Genomic DNA, 17278 nt, shown 5'->3' with positions numbered 1-17278 from the left:
AACTGATTATGTAGGGTGGTCTCTTCATTTTTTCAGAGCTGTATATATATATATATATATATATATATATATATAAAATATGTGTGTGTATATAATTCAGATTGGTGCCTTTTGTCTAAAATCCATTTATTTTTATTGTCCTTCTAATATTCATGTGTTTGTATGTGTATGTGAATGATTACATATCCTGAAACAAACAACAATAAATACATATATATATATATATTTGTTTCAGGATACGTAACCATATATATATATAAACCTAAATTGTATCTGAAGGGTCCTGGAGCTCAAGCTTGTCACAAGCTTGTTTGAAATGGCTCAGGTCACACACACACACACACACAGCAATCAGGCCTGTTTATTGATCTTTGTGTATATACTCGGGCAGTAAACTCGTACTGTAATTAGCTTTATAGACCAGCGCCCGAGACGCCCAGCACGTCACACTCTGTACTGATGGGTCTGAGTCTTCTATTCCGACGCCAAAAACACACAACCCTGACCGAGACTCCACACAGAACCCGGCCTGTAGCCAGTGATCCCACACACACACTGACAGCCATGCCGCTGTCAGGATGGACTTACATGACAGGTGAATAAGACAGGCTGACATGATTCACGACAGTGGGGGGTCTCTCCTCATGCCCTCGCGCTGTGACATGGTGGTATGATACACATCCGAAGGTTGACTTTGAGTAGGTGTGGCGGTATTTGTAACAGTAATTAGGGGTTAATAGGGGTCCCGGAACCTTGTCAACCCTCCCATATGTGCTCTTGTGAGGTCACATCCTCTACAGACAAACAGCTCCTGTTTATTTACAGAATTTAACACATAATTACACATAAACATAAAATGCACTATATACGCTTTAAATGTAATTACACTGTTAATTACATTACGATGTAATTAATACTATTAGACATTCAGTTCATATTCTCTGTACTTTTGTACCAGGAGGGTGTCCTTGGTGTTGGTTCACACCATAGTTTGGACCTCGGGAGTTCAGAACAATGGGGGGGGGGGGGGGAACAAACCCACTACAAGTTACAGTCCGTTCACAAAGTGTGGTATAGCGCCCCCCTGAGGCAGTCAGTAGTCTGTAAATGTTGTGTGTCAACATTTTCATTTTTTATTTCTATTTTTTGTGTGAAATTTTTCCTCGTTTTTCTCCCAGTTTGAGATCGCCTGTTAAGCCACCTGCTCGTAGCGCCCTCTAGCAATAGCAGTGCTCCCGGCATTAGGATACATGTAAAGCCAGACACCTCCACTTTTCCAACTGCTGCCGGTGCAGAGTTCGATACAACAGGCATATTTACTGCAGTCTGTTCGCCAGGTGTAGTATAGCGCCCCCCTGAGGTGGTTGGAACAGGCTATAGTGTGTTCAGAGTAGGTTTATCTGGCTGGTCTGTTAAATAAGATACAGGTGGACACAATAATAGCTATTATCAAATTGGAATAAAATGTGTCCTCTACGTATCTAAGGGGTTCAAAGGCTCTCTCTCTCTCTCTCTCTCTCTCTCTCTCTCACTCTCTCTCTCTCTCTCTCTCTCTCTCTCTCTCTCTCTCTGAACAGGTTTGTTGAAGATGTTTGACATCCCGGCTGGAGCGAGACACATCATTATCGAGGAGAACGAGACATCTCCACACATCATTGGTGAGTTCTGTCCACACCACCCGGCCCCTCATTTACAGCAATTACTGAAGCTCGTGATTGTGTATATATCAGGATATGTTTTTTTTATTATTGTATGCCTGTAGCTCCGCCTCCTCAGTGTATATCACAATACCTACATTTAGAGCGTTATTAATATTCACCCTAATGAGAGACTGTAGCTCCGCCTCCTCAGTGTATATCACAATACCTACATTTAGAGCGTTATTAATATTCACCCTAATGAGAGACTGTAGCTCCGCCTCCTCAGTGTATATCACAATACCTACATTTAGAGCGTTATTAATATTCACCCTAATGAGAGGCTGTAGCTCTGCCTCCTCAGTGTATATCACAATACCTACATTTAGAGCGTCATTAATATTCACCCTAATGAGAGGCTGTAGCTCCGCCTCCTCAGTGTATATCACAATGCCTTCATTTAGAGCGTTATTAATATTCACCCTAATGAGTGACTGTAGCTCCGCCTCCTCAGTGTATATCACAATACCTACATTTAGAGCGTTATTAATATTCACCCTAATGAGAGACTGTAGCTCCGCCTCCTCAGTGTATATCACAATACCTACATTTAGAGCGTTATTAATATTCACCCTAATGAGAGACTGTAGCTCCGCCTCCTCAGTGTATATCACAATACCTACATTTAGAGCGTCATTAATATTCACCCTAATGAGAGGCTGTAGCTCCGCCTCCTCAGTGTATATCACAATGCCTTCATTTAGAGCGTTATTAATATTCACCCTAATGAGTGACTGTAGCTCCGCCTCCTCAGTGTATATCACAATACCTACATTTAGAGCGTTATTAATATTCACCATAATGAGAGACTGTAGCTCCGCCTCCTCAGTGTTTACTATCACAGCACCTGTATCAGAGAGCATTGAAAGTCCCCTGCCCTCACCCTGTCCTCCACATATGAGCGCCCCCTGTCTAAATAGCAGTGAATCTGTCACATCTGTGTGTCTCTCCTGCTGTGTTATGCCTCTCCCCCCTCCTGAAGGGCTTGTTAAGTGTCCAGCCAGTTAATCAGAAGTGTTAGATTAGAGGAGCCATGCAGAGCGCGGGTCTTCAGGACGGGAACTGTGAACAGCTGTAATAGCTGTTCCTCTGAGTGCAGGATTACATGTCATGTCCAGACAAGTCCGGCTCACATGTGCTCATGTCCGGCTCACATTCTGCAGTTTCTCCACGTGCCACCAAAACAACTCCCTCTACAGGACCTCTGAAGGTGCTCTCTGTGGTATGGTCTGCCTGCTTCCATGGCTGTGAGGTCCAGTTATGATGTTCATGACCTTTGTAGAAGCTGTGGAAGGTGGACAGGGGTCAGCATGGGCACTCTGACTACTTCCATGGCTGTGAGGTCCAGTTATGATGTACTTTTACACTTTTACTGGAGTAAAAAGCTTAAGTTGATACTTCAGCTTCTATAGAAGTCTTTTAAACCCTAGTACCACTTATATCACTATTCCCAGTCATGGGAATACTTTTTACACCTTTGGTGAAGTTGGAGGGACTCCTACAGTATACACCAATCAGCCTCAACATTAAAACCACTGACAGGTGAAGTGAATATTATGATTATCTGGTTCCAGTGGCACCGGTCAAGGGTTGTCAGGTCACAGTCGGTTCTTGAAGGTGATGAAGGTGCTGAAGCAGGAAAAATGGACAAGTGTAAGAATCTGAGACACTTTGACAAGAACCAAACTGTGATGTTCTAGACAATGACTGGGTCAGAACATCTCCAGAACATCAGCAGGCAGGTCTTATGAGATGTTCCTGGTGTGCAGAGGTCAGTACCTACCAAAGGCATCCAAGGCTCACTGATGCTCATGGAGGCCTCACTTTACAACTAACTAACGCTAGTCTTGATGTTCCAGATACCACAGGAGGCCTTCAGAGGTCTTGTGGAATCCATGGCTCGTTTGATCAGAGCTCTTTTGGTGGTACAAGAGAGACTTATATGCCACCATATTCAGCAAATGTAGGCCGATGCACATGTCGGCAGATTCTCTGATCCAGAAGTGTACCTCACAGAGTCTTTACAGCCTTCAGTGCTTCCAGAAGGTCCATTATGTGTCTTCCTGAGTGTGTGCTCAGCCTTGTTTTGGAGCGGAAAGGGCTTCTTCTCAGCTTTGCTTCCATTCTTACCTCGAGCCTCTGAGTCTAGTCTGTGAAATAGATGTAATTCATGGGTTCCATTAAGATATGCTCATTAGTTTAGCTATCAGATGAGTCATCCGTCTGCCGCTGATGGTGTATGACTGTCTGGGACAGTGCTGCAAGTCTCAGGTTTAAATATAAGCAGTGACTAATGGATTGCAGTGTTTTTTTAAACATATACACCATTAAATAAAACTGTAACCCATCTGTCTGCTCTCCACAGCGGTTAAAAATCAGGTCACTGGCAGTTTCATTCTCAACTCGAAGGGAGATGAAGTCAAAACCAAGAGCTTCATCGAGAGTGGGCTGGAGTGGGAATATTCGGTGGAGGGAGAGAAGGAGACTCTTAAGACCACTGGCCCTCTGCATGAAGGCATTGTTGTACTGGTGAGCTTTTTCTTACTGTACTTGACCAAGCTTGTGACTATTTGCACGACCTTCTATATTTTTAAGGCAATAATGAAGATGAAGATGTGAATATTTAATGAAATAACACATAAGGAATGATACAGTGCTCAGACAAACTGCACCATACGTCCAAAAGCTTGTAGACTCCAGCCTTTCTTCTCAAATCAAGGGTATTCCTTGAGAATACACTCTTAAAAATAAGGGTCCTTTAAGTGATTCCTTAGAAGAATCACTTTGGGATCCATAAAGACTCCTTTTAAAGGCTTAAAGAATCTTCTGTTGATCTAAAGGTTCTGTACCGGTTTAAAGGTTCCTCACACCCCTGGATCTGAAAGTAGTTCGTCTACAGCATCACTCTAAGAACCCTTTGGAACACCTTTATTTTAAAGGTGCAGTCGAGGGAGCAGCAGTAACAGTCTTTATTCAATTCAATTCAATTCAATTCAGTTTTATTTATTTAGGCTTTTTACAACAAACGTCATCACAAAGCAGCTTCACAGAGATCCGGGTTCGAGCCTCTTATGATAAGCTAGTGGCAACAGTGCCAAGGGAAAACTCCCACTCGGGTCGAGAGGAAGAAACCTTGAGAGGAACCAAGACTCAGAAGAGGAGCCCGTCCTCCTCAGGTCGACACCGGATCAGAATAATAAAAATCAAAACAGGAATAAAAACAAAACGAAACTGAACTGAATTAAGAGAAAAATAAAATGCTAAATGTGGCGTCGAGCCAAACGAGATGAAGATGTGAGTGAGGTGATGATGAAGTCCTGCAGGTAAACAGTCAGAAGCAGAGTCCTGCAGTGAGGTGAGGGTGAGTCAATGCCCCAGAGGCCCCAGAGCAGGACAGCGGGCAGGAGGGTAGTGGAGAGCTGGGTCGGGTGGTACCAGGATGGAACAGTTAGGACCGGGCATCTCAGAACAGGGAGAAAACAGAGAGGAGGGAAAACACAAGGGGTCAGGAGGAGCACAGGAGAATGCTAGATGTTGGAACGTTGCTGGGAGGAGGATTTGGAGGGTTATTCAGCCACACAAATAGATAATCTGCAAGGTCAGGTCCTAAGGTTGGATGGTTGGTTCTGCCACTCTTCCTAATGGTCTTAGATGTCAGAAAATGCAGCTCCTCTACTCCACAGCCCAATTCTAAGGGGCTTTATACCCCTCAGTCCATGCTTGGCATTGGACATGGTGACCATAGGGTCATGGGTCATGTGCTTATGAGTGCTCCAAAGCTCCTGTTCTATTGGTCAGTGCTTTTCTGTGGAGATTTTCTGTTACAAGCTCAACTGGACAGCTGGGTCACCAGTGGGTGAAATGTAAGGGGCTGTCCAAATACTTTTTTTCACACATAGTGGTTAATAGTCTCGGTGTTCTCTCAACTTCATAAGCTTCATGAAGTATAAGCTTCATAAGGACACATATATATATATATATATATATATATATATATATATATATATATATATATATATATATATATATATATTTATATAAATAAATACAATACAAATATAATAATGTAATAATACTAAGAATAATATGCATTGTGTTGCAGGTGGTTCCTAGAGAGGACGACACTAAGATCAGCCTAACATATAAATACATCATCCACGAAGACCTGGTCCCCATCATCACCAACAACAACGTCCTGCTGGCTGAGCTCGACACCTACGAGTGGGCCCTTAAGAACTGGTCCCAGTGTACCAAACCCTGTGGAGGAGGTGTGTGTGTATGAGAGTGTGTGTGTAAGGAAGAGAAAGGTTGTTTGTGAGTTTATATCTATGTACAATTTTTTGCAGAAGTCCAGAATCCCTGTCCTGCCAAACACATTCAAAAATGTTAAGATCTGGACGTCATGGTGGTCAGTCGATTGTTCTGAGAGCAGTATGTTAGATTTGACACTGCCATATCCTTCAAAAAATACTGTAATTTCTTACTGGGTAAAACCGTGCTGTCCATACCATGGCAACGCCAGGACCCTCAGAGACCGTCAACACTACACTGCCTTTAAAGGCACTGACCTTGAGATCCAATGAGAGCTCAAGCATCAAGACATTGTGATAGCTACCTTGAAATTTAAATGACTATGAGAACACCGACGTCTGGACCTCAGTAATTGTGTAGTTTTTTCACATACCTCCATTTATGAGACTCAACCTCTTGAATATAGATGAGGGAAGTTCTGGTCAGTAGTTCTGGTGCTAAAAACTAAAACTACATCTAACCAGTACAACAATGGATGCCAATAAGGAATAATTGCTTCTACATGAGATGTTTTCTCTTTAGCGAATGACGTGCCAATGTGTAAGTAGGTCAAAGAAATACAGTATATTTCCTCTGTTTTTGGAGCTACTGTTTTTGGGCTCCTGCTTGGTCGTGGCTGTTACTTGATTTTAATTTAATGGAGACAGGCAGCTTGTGCGCCCCCTGCTGAAGACAGCAACATTATATTGCAAAACTAAACAGAACATTTCCATCCAGAAGTTCACAGAGCTACTTATGGATAATTAGGCTGACATTCCCTTTGAAGCATAGACAGTTTGTTCTAGTTGCATATAAATTGACTGCTGTGTGTATGTGTTTGTGAGAAGTCAGTTTGTTTTGGGGTTTATCCATGTGTTTACATGTGTGTATATGAAGTGTGTGGGATGTGATGCAGTGTGTGCAGTGTGGGTGTGTATAATATCATTATCTAGAGGAGCTGCTGTCACTGCAGGGCTAAACCTGACTGAACATGTTCTGAGGTGGTTGGTGTGGTGATGTGTGAGCTCTGTTTCTGGAGCTTGGACACCTTTTAATTTGTGGTTTGTGTGTGTGTTTGTGTGTGTGTATTCCTCAGGTATTCAGTACACTAAGTACGGCTGTAGGAGGAAGAGTGACGGTCGCCTCGTCCACAGGAACTTCTGTGAGGTCAATAAGAAACCCAAACCCATCCGCAAGCGCTGCAACGTTAACGAGTGCAGCCAGCCAGTGTACGTCTCTCATCTCCCTGCTGGAACACACACTACTGAATTATCACACACCATGTAGTAAACACACACTCCATAATACACACATCCACAATGAACATTTTAATTTTATTTATTTTAACTTTAATATTTCCATAAATAATAATACTTTGATGCATTTTGTGTGTTTCATATATATTCTCTTATGTATATTATTTATACTAACTATGTATTTATAACATTTTAGATTTAAACAATTCATTGTATTATTTAATTAATTCTGGTTAATTAATTCCCCTTTTTTCTATTTAGCTTTTTTCTTTTGTGTTTACTTTTTTGCGTTTTTCAAACAAATACATGGACAATTAAAAACTGCAAAGAGTAAATTAATAAAAAAATTGTGATGCCAAAAAAGAAAAATCATAATAACCATAAAAAATAAGTGAAATAATTAAAATCATGATTATTATTATTATTAGTAGTAGTAGTAGTAGTAGTTTTTTGTATAAAATACATTTTTGTATTTAGTTTTGCATTTGGTAATTTATCATGTATTTGTTTTATCTAGCAATAATAATAGTAGTAATCATTATTATTATTATGATTATTATTATCTTTATATTTAAAGCTGTTTTCTTTACCCTGTTTACTGTAAAGCTCGGGCTGCATGTATTAATGTATGAAACACTCTATAGTTTTCTTTTTATTCAGCGTGACTACATTTGTATATATTTACATACATATATCCACCGTGCTCATCAGAATTCAGTTCCTTCTCAGGTTGGCTTTAGAGACAGTGTGCAAAATTGAAGGTTTGTATCTTTATTTGATGCTGAGATTTTGCAGCTGTAAAAGTGGGTGTGGCCTTACTTTTCCCTTTTATATTGAAACATTAATAAATCATCAGTTATGAATATTAGAAAATAGGGGGGGGGTGTAGTGCTTTGGAGAAATGTTGGCACTTTATATCTCCACAATAACACATCAGATGTTTCAGACTGTAGTTTATGATTAATAAAAGATTATCAGATATAAAATGTCCTTCAGTGTGGAGATATAGAGGTCTGAATTTACTCTAATGCACAAAAATGTCATAAAGCCATAAAATAGCAAATATGAATTCCTTCAGGTTTTTAAAAACATCTTAAATAAAAAAAAATCTGTGTAACGTATGTATATCATAAAGAAATAAACACATAGCTTAACAAATATTGCACATATTTTGCTCATTTTGCACACATTTAAGGCACACTATTATCATGAATTAATTATTCATTATTATTAATGTTAAAAGCATCAAATCTGTGTGTAATAATGTAGGTGTGTGTGTTTGTGTTGCAGGTGGGTTATGGAGGAGTGGAGTCCCTGCAGTAAGACATGTGGGAATCAGGCTTTTCAGTCTCGGGTGGTGCAGTGTGTTCAGCCTCTGCAGAACGGCACCAACAGACCCATTCACACCAAATACTGCAGCGGGAAACGGCCCGAGACCCGCAAAGCCTGTGGCCCAAACCCATGCCCAGCACAGTGGAGGACAGGGGCATGGTCACAGGTGTGTGTGCGGGAAGTAAGATATCATGGGATGTTATGTGTGCAGTTTATCAGAAACTTTTTTTTTGTAGTGGTCATGTAGGGGTTTCTAATAAAGTGGCCAGTGAGTGGAAGAAGGTAGGTGTTTCTTATAAAGTGGCCGATGACTGGAAGTAAAACGTAGGGGTTTCCAGTAAAGTGGCCAGTGAGTAGAAGTGGAAGGTAGGTGTTTCTAATAAAGTGGCCAGTAAGTATAAACACAAGTTAGGGGTTTCTAATAAAGTGGCCAGTGAGTGGAAACACAAGGTAGGGGTTTCTAATAAAGTGGCCAGTGAGTGGAAGTAGAAGGTAGGTGATTCTAATAAAGTGGCCAGTGAGTGGAAGTAGAAGGTAGGTGATTCTAATAAAGTGGCCAGTGTTTGGAAGTAGAACATAGGGGTTTCTAATAAAGTGGCCAGTGAGAGAATTGTTCTGTTTTTTTTTTTTTTTGTTTGTTTGTTTAAAATTAATATTCATGTTTAGGATTTAAAATTGTGTGTGTGTGTGTTCTCCTGCAGTGCTCTGTGAGCTGTGGTGAAGGTATCCAGCAGCGTCAGGTTGTATGCAGAGCATCAGACAGCAGCAGCGTGGCCAAGTGTGACGGAGAGAAACCTGAGAGTGTGTCCATCTGTAAACTCCAACCCTGCCCAGGTGTGTTTCTATAGCAGCAGTGTGGGACCATCAAACTTACCAAAAAAAGAAACTCAGTAGAATCACCCTAAGATAGCAGAGAACATTTAGGGGAACACTCATCTGTATTGGTGTAAGTCAGCTGAAGTAACTTAACAGTCAATCAAATATAGCGTTTACTCTGAGTGTGTTCCCTCTAAGCCCCTGGACATTTATTTATATAGTTGTTGAATGAATGTTGCCATAAAACAGCTTTACAAAGACCTGGGTTCGAGCCTTTTTTGAGTCTTAGATGCGACAGTGGCAAGAAAAGTGAAAGAAACCTTGTAAGAAACCAAGACTCAAAAGGGGAATCCATCCTCCTCTGGTCGACACTGAATAGCAGAACTAATAACACAATGACCAAAATAACTGGACAGAAAGAGGGAGATAATGGAGAGCTATGGCTAATGTAAGAGCTGGAGGTGAGTTGTGAAAGTGGGAGTGTGTGTAGGACACATGCTCAGTGTTAGAGTGAAAGTCCATGCCGGTTGAACAGTCATATGCACAGCTATGCAGTATCTAGTGTGGCGTGAATGCATCAATGCAAGCCGGAGCAAGACACCATCACAGCAGGGAAGCAGAATGGGGGAAAGCTGGGCTGGCCAGTACCTGGACAGGCAGTCAAAGAAGGGCATCTCAGAACATGGGGAAAGAGATGAAAAGAAAAGAAAACAGACAGTAAGGGTTTAGGAGAATTGTGACAAACATTGGTGAATTTACACAGCGGGGGGAACTGGACCAGAGGGTAGGCAGGCAGCAGCACCCAACCATGCATGGACTTGCACAGGACATGGGAGAGAGAGAGAAGAAAGAAGACAGTGAATAGGGGGTTTAGGAATACGAATAGACTAGTGGAGGGCCTGTAAGGGATGTAGGTTAGACTACAGCAATAATGATCAGACCCCTGTAATCTGAGTAGCACAGAACAACTGCAGAGAAAACAGTGGTCTGTAATGGAGGGTTAACTGAAAGCTTGTGAGAAGTGAAATGTTTTGCATCTAGATTTGAAGACTGAGAGTGTGTCTGAGTCCAGAGCGAGTTAAGAAGCTTTGTGAGAGAAAGCTCCTCCCCCTGCATTGTTGTTTTTCTGGTATATGCAGAAAAATATTTATTAAATAATGTGGTAAAGAGTTCAGAACATGTATGCAAGAGTGTCCAAAATCTTTCAAATCGCGCTGTATACATCTGTAACTCACAAAAAAAGTATCAGCAGTTTGTAACTGTCTATAACCAATGTGATCTACAATGTACTTTAGGACGACAGGCTCACCAGACTGCTCAGACTGCGAGACTAATTCTGAAAGTTAGTCGGCTATAACCGAATCAGGCTTAAAAACTGTCATATGCCTGGATTTACGGGACATTGGCGGTTTTGTCCTCCATCGTTTTATTACATATTGCTCTTACCTGAAAACTAATTTTTCCACATTACAGCCCTGTTATACTGAGCATGTTGCGTGACAGGGTTGTAACTGGTGCCTAGGCTGTCTAACATTACACAACTTTGTTTGAATATTGCAATAAATAAGTTTCTCCGTAAATTCTGTATAATGGCTTGGACAATGGGGCAGTGGTGGCTCAGCAGTTAGAGCGCCGGGATATCGATAACAAAGTTGTGGGTTCGATTCCCGGGCTCGGCAAGCTGCCACTGTTGGGCCCTTAAGCAAGGCCCTTTACCCTCTCTGCTCCCTGGGTGCTGGAGTTGGCTGCCCACCGCTCTGGGTGTGTGTGTACTCACTGCCCCTAACACATGTGTGTGTGTGTGTGAGTGTGTGTTCATTACCAGATGGGTTAAATGCGGAGGACACATGCGGAGGACACATTTCGCTGTACAGTGTACAGTGACAAATACGTGCACCTTTACATGCTATGCTTTCACGTACAGAGATGGGGTGAACGATCAGAATTGGATTAAAAGGACAGCTCACCGGCTTTTGATGTTACTGTTGATGTTTTGTGACTTAACATAACTAATAACATAATTATAGAATTATATAATTAATATTTTATCATATTTTACACATCTGAGTGGCTCTGGTCAGGATTTATTTTATATTAATTATTATTTTATTTTATAGCATTAATGTAGTAATATTTAAAATGGGACTCCAGTAACTGTTTATATAGAGATGTAAATATACCTGAATTCCTAAAAAATGGAGCAATGGAAGAACTGTGTTCTCTGGAATGATGATGGTGCTCCATCCAATACTTTTGGGATGAGTTAGGGATAATGAGGTGGGGTGGTGATTATCATCCAACATCCTGACCTCACTAACAACATCCTGCTCTTGTGGCTGGATGCAATCAAATCCTCACACAATACCCCTCCAAAATCTAGTAGAAAGCCTTCTTCCCTGGACAGTAGAAAGCAGGACTCTTTAAACTCTTTTTAAAACCCTTGATTTCAGAACGTTCCCATAGCTGGACTGAATCAGTTACAGCACAGGGGGTAAAGCCCATGTATGAGTAACCCTGACCCTAACCAGCCTTAGGGTCCTCTGTTTTCTGGTGCTATTGATAAAAAAAAACTGCTTGTGTTTTGCAGGGGAGCCGTCATTCCCAACCCCAACTGTGGACCTAATGGACAACTACACTACTGACGGCGAAGAGTCAGCTGATGCATCTCACAACAAAATCTCACGTGAGTCACTTCTGTCGACAGAAAAGGATGAGCGTCACATCGAGATTCCCAGTCAACAGGCTGCTGAGCTTTTAGCCTTCCCTCAATGGCAGCAGATGGATTAAGTGTCTGGAGCCTTGAATAAACACAACCTCAGCTTTAATGTTTTATATATACATGGACAAAAGTATTCAGACAGCTCCTCATCCATTGTTTCTTCTGAAATCAAGGCTATTAAAAAGAGTCGATCCTGCTTTTGTTGGAGTAACTGTTTCTACTGTCCAGAGAAGAAGACTTTCTACTAGATTTTGGAGGAGCATTGCTGTGAGGGTTTGATTGCTTTCAGCGGCAAGAGCGTTAGTGAGGTCAGGATGTTGGTTGGATGATCACCACTCCACCTCATCATCCCCAACTCCTCAACTCATCCCATTCAGAAGTACTAGATGAAGCTCCACCACCATCATTCCAGAGAACACGGTTCTTCCACTGCTCCACAGCTCCTCAATGCTGGGGGGCTTTATACCCCTCTAGCCCACGCCTGGCATTAGGCAGCATGGTGCCAATAGGGTCATGATGTTGATCTGCTCCAGAGGGTCCTATTCTATCTTCTCTACAGGGACTAGACAAGCTGTGTGTGTGCATTTGCACATCTGTTGGTTGCAACTTAAAGTAGCTGAATGCATTCATTAGAATGGGTGTCCACAAATATTTGGACATATTGTGTGTCATTTTTACTACCTTTTTGTTTTGCTTACATCAGAAGAATCACTGAGAATCTGCTCTTAAAAGCCAAAGTAATCATCAGTACTGATAAAGTCGTGCTGTAATTATATATGAAGGATAGACTGATTGATTTCTGACTGGTAGTTTGACAGAAACAGGTGGAGAAACTGTGTGGAAAGTGAAGTCATGTGACCACTACCTGCTCATATTTGTATGATTTACTCAGCGAATACATTTCCGAGTCATTCTGCAAAATTGATGCCACTTGGACAAGCTAGTTATGTTGCTTTATTGTCAGAACATCAGAGGTTTTGTCCTCCATCGTTTTAATTACATATTGTTCTTACCTAAATACTCATTTTCCCACCTCACTGACCACATTACAGCCCTGTTACACTGAGCGTGATGCGTGACGGGGTTGTTACCGGTGCCTAGACTGTCTGACATCCGTTTCTCAGCTCTTAATTAGACTTTTGTTGTGAATATTGCAAGAAATTGCAAGAGTTTCTCTGTAGATTCTGTATAATGGTGTGGACATGCTATTCTCTCAAGGACGGGGAGAAATTCAGAAGATGGGGGGAAATGATTGGATGAATTGGTTTGAAAGGACAGCTCACCAGCTTTTGATGTTACTGTTGATGTTCTGTGACTTAATGTGACACTAATTTTTTTGGTTAAATAAGTCAAGACAAAACTCAAGGGCAGAGACGTGATTAGACGGCATTTGCTTATAATTAATATTTTATATTAAATAAATGTCTGTAGTTTCACTGTGGCTATAGATACACATATAAGGGGCACAGGTTAGGTGTTCTAACAGTATTAATGTAGTAATATCTGGAGATAAAAAGCATTGAGCTGTGGGGCAGTGAAACTGTGTTCTCTGGATCATGGTTGGTGCTCCATGCAGTACTTTTAATCATCCAACATTCTGACCTGGCTCAATGCAATCAATTCCACACAGCAATGCTTCTCCAAAATTTACTAGAAAGCCTTCCTGTTGACAGTTACTTCAACAGAAGCAGGATCAACTCTTTTTAATACACTTGATTTAAGAGGAAACAATGTATGAGCAGGTGTCCCAATACTTTTGTCCATATATTGTATGTGGATTAGGTAGCTAATAAAAGATTAACTCTGCTCTTATCTCTCTCTCTCTCTCTCTCGCTCTCTCTCTCAGATGAGCCATGTGTGGGGGACAAATCCATATTCTGCCAGATGGAGGTTTTGGCCCGTTACTGTTCCATCCCGGGCTACAACAAGCTGTGCTGCGAGTCCTGTAATAAAAAAATGGACACCACCACTGCAACACCTGGCCTCTACTTGTCGGCCTCACTACAGCCAGAGTTGAGCCTTCCCGTCCAGCCGCCCCCTTCTAGCCCCGAGCCCTCCATCCAGCCGACTACGCCACCTCCACTAAGCCACACCGCTAAAGCTAGCGCCAAGAAACCGCGCTCCACAGTGCCGGGCCTAACCACAGCCAATGTGAGCTCCAAACCCATCAGCGCTTCGCCAACGGAGGAGGTCTCCACCCAGCTATCCCCTGCTGACACCTCCTTCGGATCACCTCTACCTCCAGCGCAGAGCACTAGCATTAGCGTTAGCGCTACCGCAATTGGCACCCGTTTGCCCTCTCAGGACTCGGCCGGGAAGAAGGAGAAAGCGAAACCCCGAAACAGCACTTTAGTCTCTCCGACCTCGGTCCAGGCGGGCACGGACAGAACCAAGAGAGACTGGCACAACAGGAACTTACCAGTGGTCACATGAGCGGGAAGTGTGACAGTGCTGCTTAGCATCGCTGCTGACTGACTGGTGCCGATTGTTGTCTGATGACATCACCTCTTGGACGTTTTATTCTCGTCTTGTTTTTGTGTTTTTGTAAACTCTTCATGCCAGTGGACTTGAGACCAGTTATGGGTTACCTCCAATGGTGGCAAATTGGGGTCCAGGAAGTAAAAATCCACCCTAAGGTTTTGTTCCAACTGCCTGGGTAGCTCTGGAGTGTAAAGAAAAATCCACCCCAGGATTTTGTTCCAACTGACGGGGCTGCTCCGGATGTGGGGAGGATTAAAAGTCCATCCCAGGATGTTGTCCCAACTGATGGGGCAGCTCCAGACAGGGGGGGATAAAAATCCACCCCAGGATTTAGTTGCAACTGATGGGGCAGCTCCGGATGTTGGGGGGGGGGGGTAAAAATCTATCCCAGGATGTTGTCCCAACTGATGGGGCAGCTCCGGACCGGACCCAGGATTCCACCCCAAGATTTTGTTCCAACTGACGGGGCAGCTCCGGATGTTGGGGGGGGGGGGGGGGGTAAAAATCTATCCCAGGATGTTGTCCCAACTGATGGTACAGCTCTGGACCGGACCTAGGATTCCACCCCAGGATTTTATACCAACTAAAGGGGCAGCTCCGGACCGGACCCAGGATTCCACCCCAGGATTTTGTTCCAACTGAAGGGGCAGCTCAGGACCGGACCCAGGATTCCACCCCAGGATTTTGTTCCAACTGAAGGGGCAGCTCCGGACCGGAACCCAGGATTCCACCCCAGGATTTTGTTCCAACTGACGGGGCAGCTCCGGATGCGTGGGGGATTAAAAATCCATCCCAGGATTTAGTTCCAACTGACGGGGCAGCTCCGGATGCGTGGGGGATTAAAAATCCATCCCAGGATTTAGTTCCAACTGACGGGGCAGCTCCGGACCGGACCCAGGATTTTCTTCCAACTGCCAGGTCAGCTCTGGACGGAGGGGGGAATTGTTCCAAAGGCACATGGAACAAAATCCTGGGGTGGATTTTTACTTCCTGGACCCCAATTTGCCAACTCTGGTTACCTCAGACCTCTAACCACATTGCCAGCAGGGTGAAACTACATGCATTAACTGTTAGAACCACATCTCCCAGCATCCTCTGCAGTGCGTGAGAAATGGAAATAAAGACAACAGGAAAAAAAAACACAAGAAGAAACCTCCGAACTGAAAGGTGCTGTAATGTTACAATGACTCTGAACAACGTGTTGAAATGCAGTGACTGCTTTGATGGCGTACGAACTTCCATCAGCTGTTGTTTTCCCAAGTGCATCAGAACTACTAGCGTACACATTGTGGTCCGAACCGAGACAGCGCTAGCGACTGCTAGGGAAGCTCCGAAATGGTTAGCAGCAAATTTAATACACTTAATACAAAGGCTACGATATTGTGGTACCAAAAAAATGGTTCTTCTGTAGCATCACTACAAGAAGTGAGTGTAGGTTGATAAAAAGGTGTCCAAATTTAACGTTAATCCTTTTAATTTAACGACAAATAAATAAATAAATAAACATAAATTATGGATACTTGGTCAGAAATTTGATTTTGAGGGCTCTGGGTGGTCCAAGGTGCTGCCACTATGATCCAGCCCTGGTTTGAATCCCAGGTCATGCTGCTTGCCATCAGCAGCCAGAGTCGGAGAGAGCACAATTGGCTTTGCTCTCTCTGGGGTGGGTTAACGGCACGTTCTCCTCCCCACATCATTCCTAGTGTGATGTTGGTCATCACAGGCGTCTGTTAGCTGTTGTATCGGAGCTGGTAAGTCGCGCTGACCACCCAGCGATGCTGCATTAGCGGCAGTTGGAAAACCCTGCTAATGTTGGGGGCATTAGTAGTCTTTTTTTTAGGGTTTCCAAATTGGGTAAAAAATGGGGTAAAATTATTTTGGTGCTTCCCTAGTGATCCCTGCGCTTCTCACACAGAGCTAATGCTGCGTTCCATTTACCTCGGAAGTCGGATGTCGGAGCTGGGAGTGACATCACACGCGAGTTATCCATGTTCCGATAATTGTACGTAATTTAACGACGAGTGAGTTCATCAAAACTGGTTTGCTAATTCTTTACCAGTGTTTTATGGGGAATCTAACCAAAGGATGCCCCACCTTTTACATGTCCCAGGTTAGCATTGTTAGCGTTATCCCAGGTTAGCATTGTTAGTGATATAAACAATACATTATGCGCTATGTACTTTACATACGACAGATTAAACACAGCAGAAGCGCTAATAAATGTAATAACACCGGAGAACTTGCAGAGAGGAGAATTACCACTTGATCCTCCGGGTTTGTCAGACACTAGAGGGCGCTCCTGAGTGAGTCCAAAACTGAATGGGTTAATATGGAGCATTTCAGCAAAATCATAGTTTATAAATGATTGTTTTCAGACCGAAATGTTTGAAATGAAGGCTTCAGTGAGTACGTTGTTTCGCTGTACCGCAGCTGCCATTAGCAGATAGTGGAGAATTTGATGATTTAATAAATCTGTATTTCTTTATTGTAATAATTGTAAAAACACTGCTAAGAGAGTTGCGTTAAAATTAGCATAGCATTAGCTGGACAGCATGTTAACCGCCAGCCATAGTTACCACCAAACAATGCAGTTGTGCTAGCGTCCAGCGTCAGCTAGCCAACCAGTCAGCACTCAGTAGCAGTAATGCTAGCGTCTCTACTGCCCAAATCTGTTTGCTGTTAATAAA

At 42.8% G+C, this 17278-nt stretch overlaps 1 protein-coding gene across 1 annotated transcript in view; it reads left to right on the top strand.

Annotated features, from left to right (window-relative positions):
• Positions 1-14770, top strand: part of adamts14 (ADAM metallopeptidase with thrombospondin type 1 motif, 14) — a 120615-nt gene extending 105845 nt beyond the window's left edge. Inside the window, exons 15-22 of the mRNA XM_072667393.1 lie at positions 1578-1658; positions 4063-4226; positions 5800-5965; positions 7084-7216; positions 8534-8741; positions 9277-9409; positions 11979-12074; positions 13957-14770. Of these exons, the coding sequence (XP_072523494.1) occupies positions 1578-1658; positions 4063-4226; positions 5800-5965; positions 7084-7216; positions 8534-8741; positions 9277-9409; positions 11979-12074; positions 13957-14543 (1568 nt within the window). The 3' untranslated portion in view covers positions 14544-14770. The remainder of the gene's footprint in view (positions 1-1577; positions 1659-4062; positions 4227-5799; positions 5966-7083; positions 7217-8533; positions 8742-9276; positions 9410-11978; positions 12075-13956) is intronic.
• The last annotated feature ends 2508 nt before the right edge of the window (positions 14771-17278 follow it).

The sequence above is a fragment of the Salminus brasiliensis genome, chromosome 22 (genome assembly GCF_030463535.1).
Source record: "Salminus brasiliensis chromosome 22, fSalBra1.hap2, whole genome shotgun sequence".
Lineage (NCBI taxonomy): Eukaryota > Metazoa > Chordata > Actinopteri > Characiformes > Bryconidae > Salminus > Salminus brasiliensis.
Note: the sequence above shows the minus strand (reverse complement) of the source record. Positions and strands in the feature narration are given on the sequence as shown.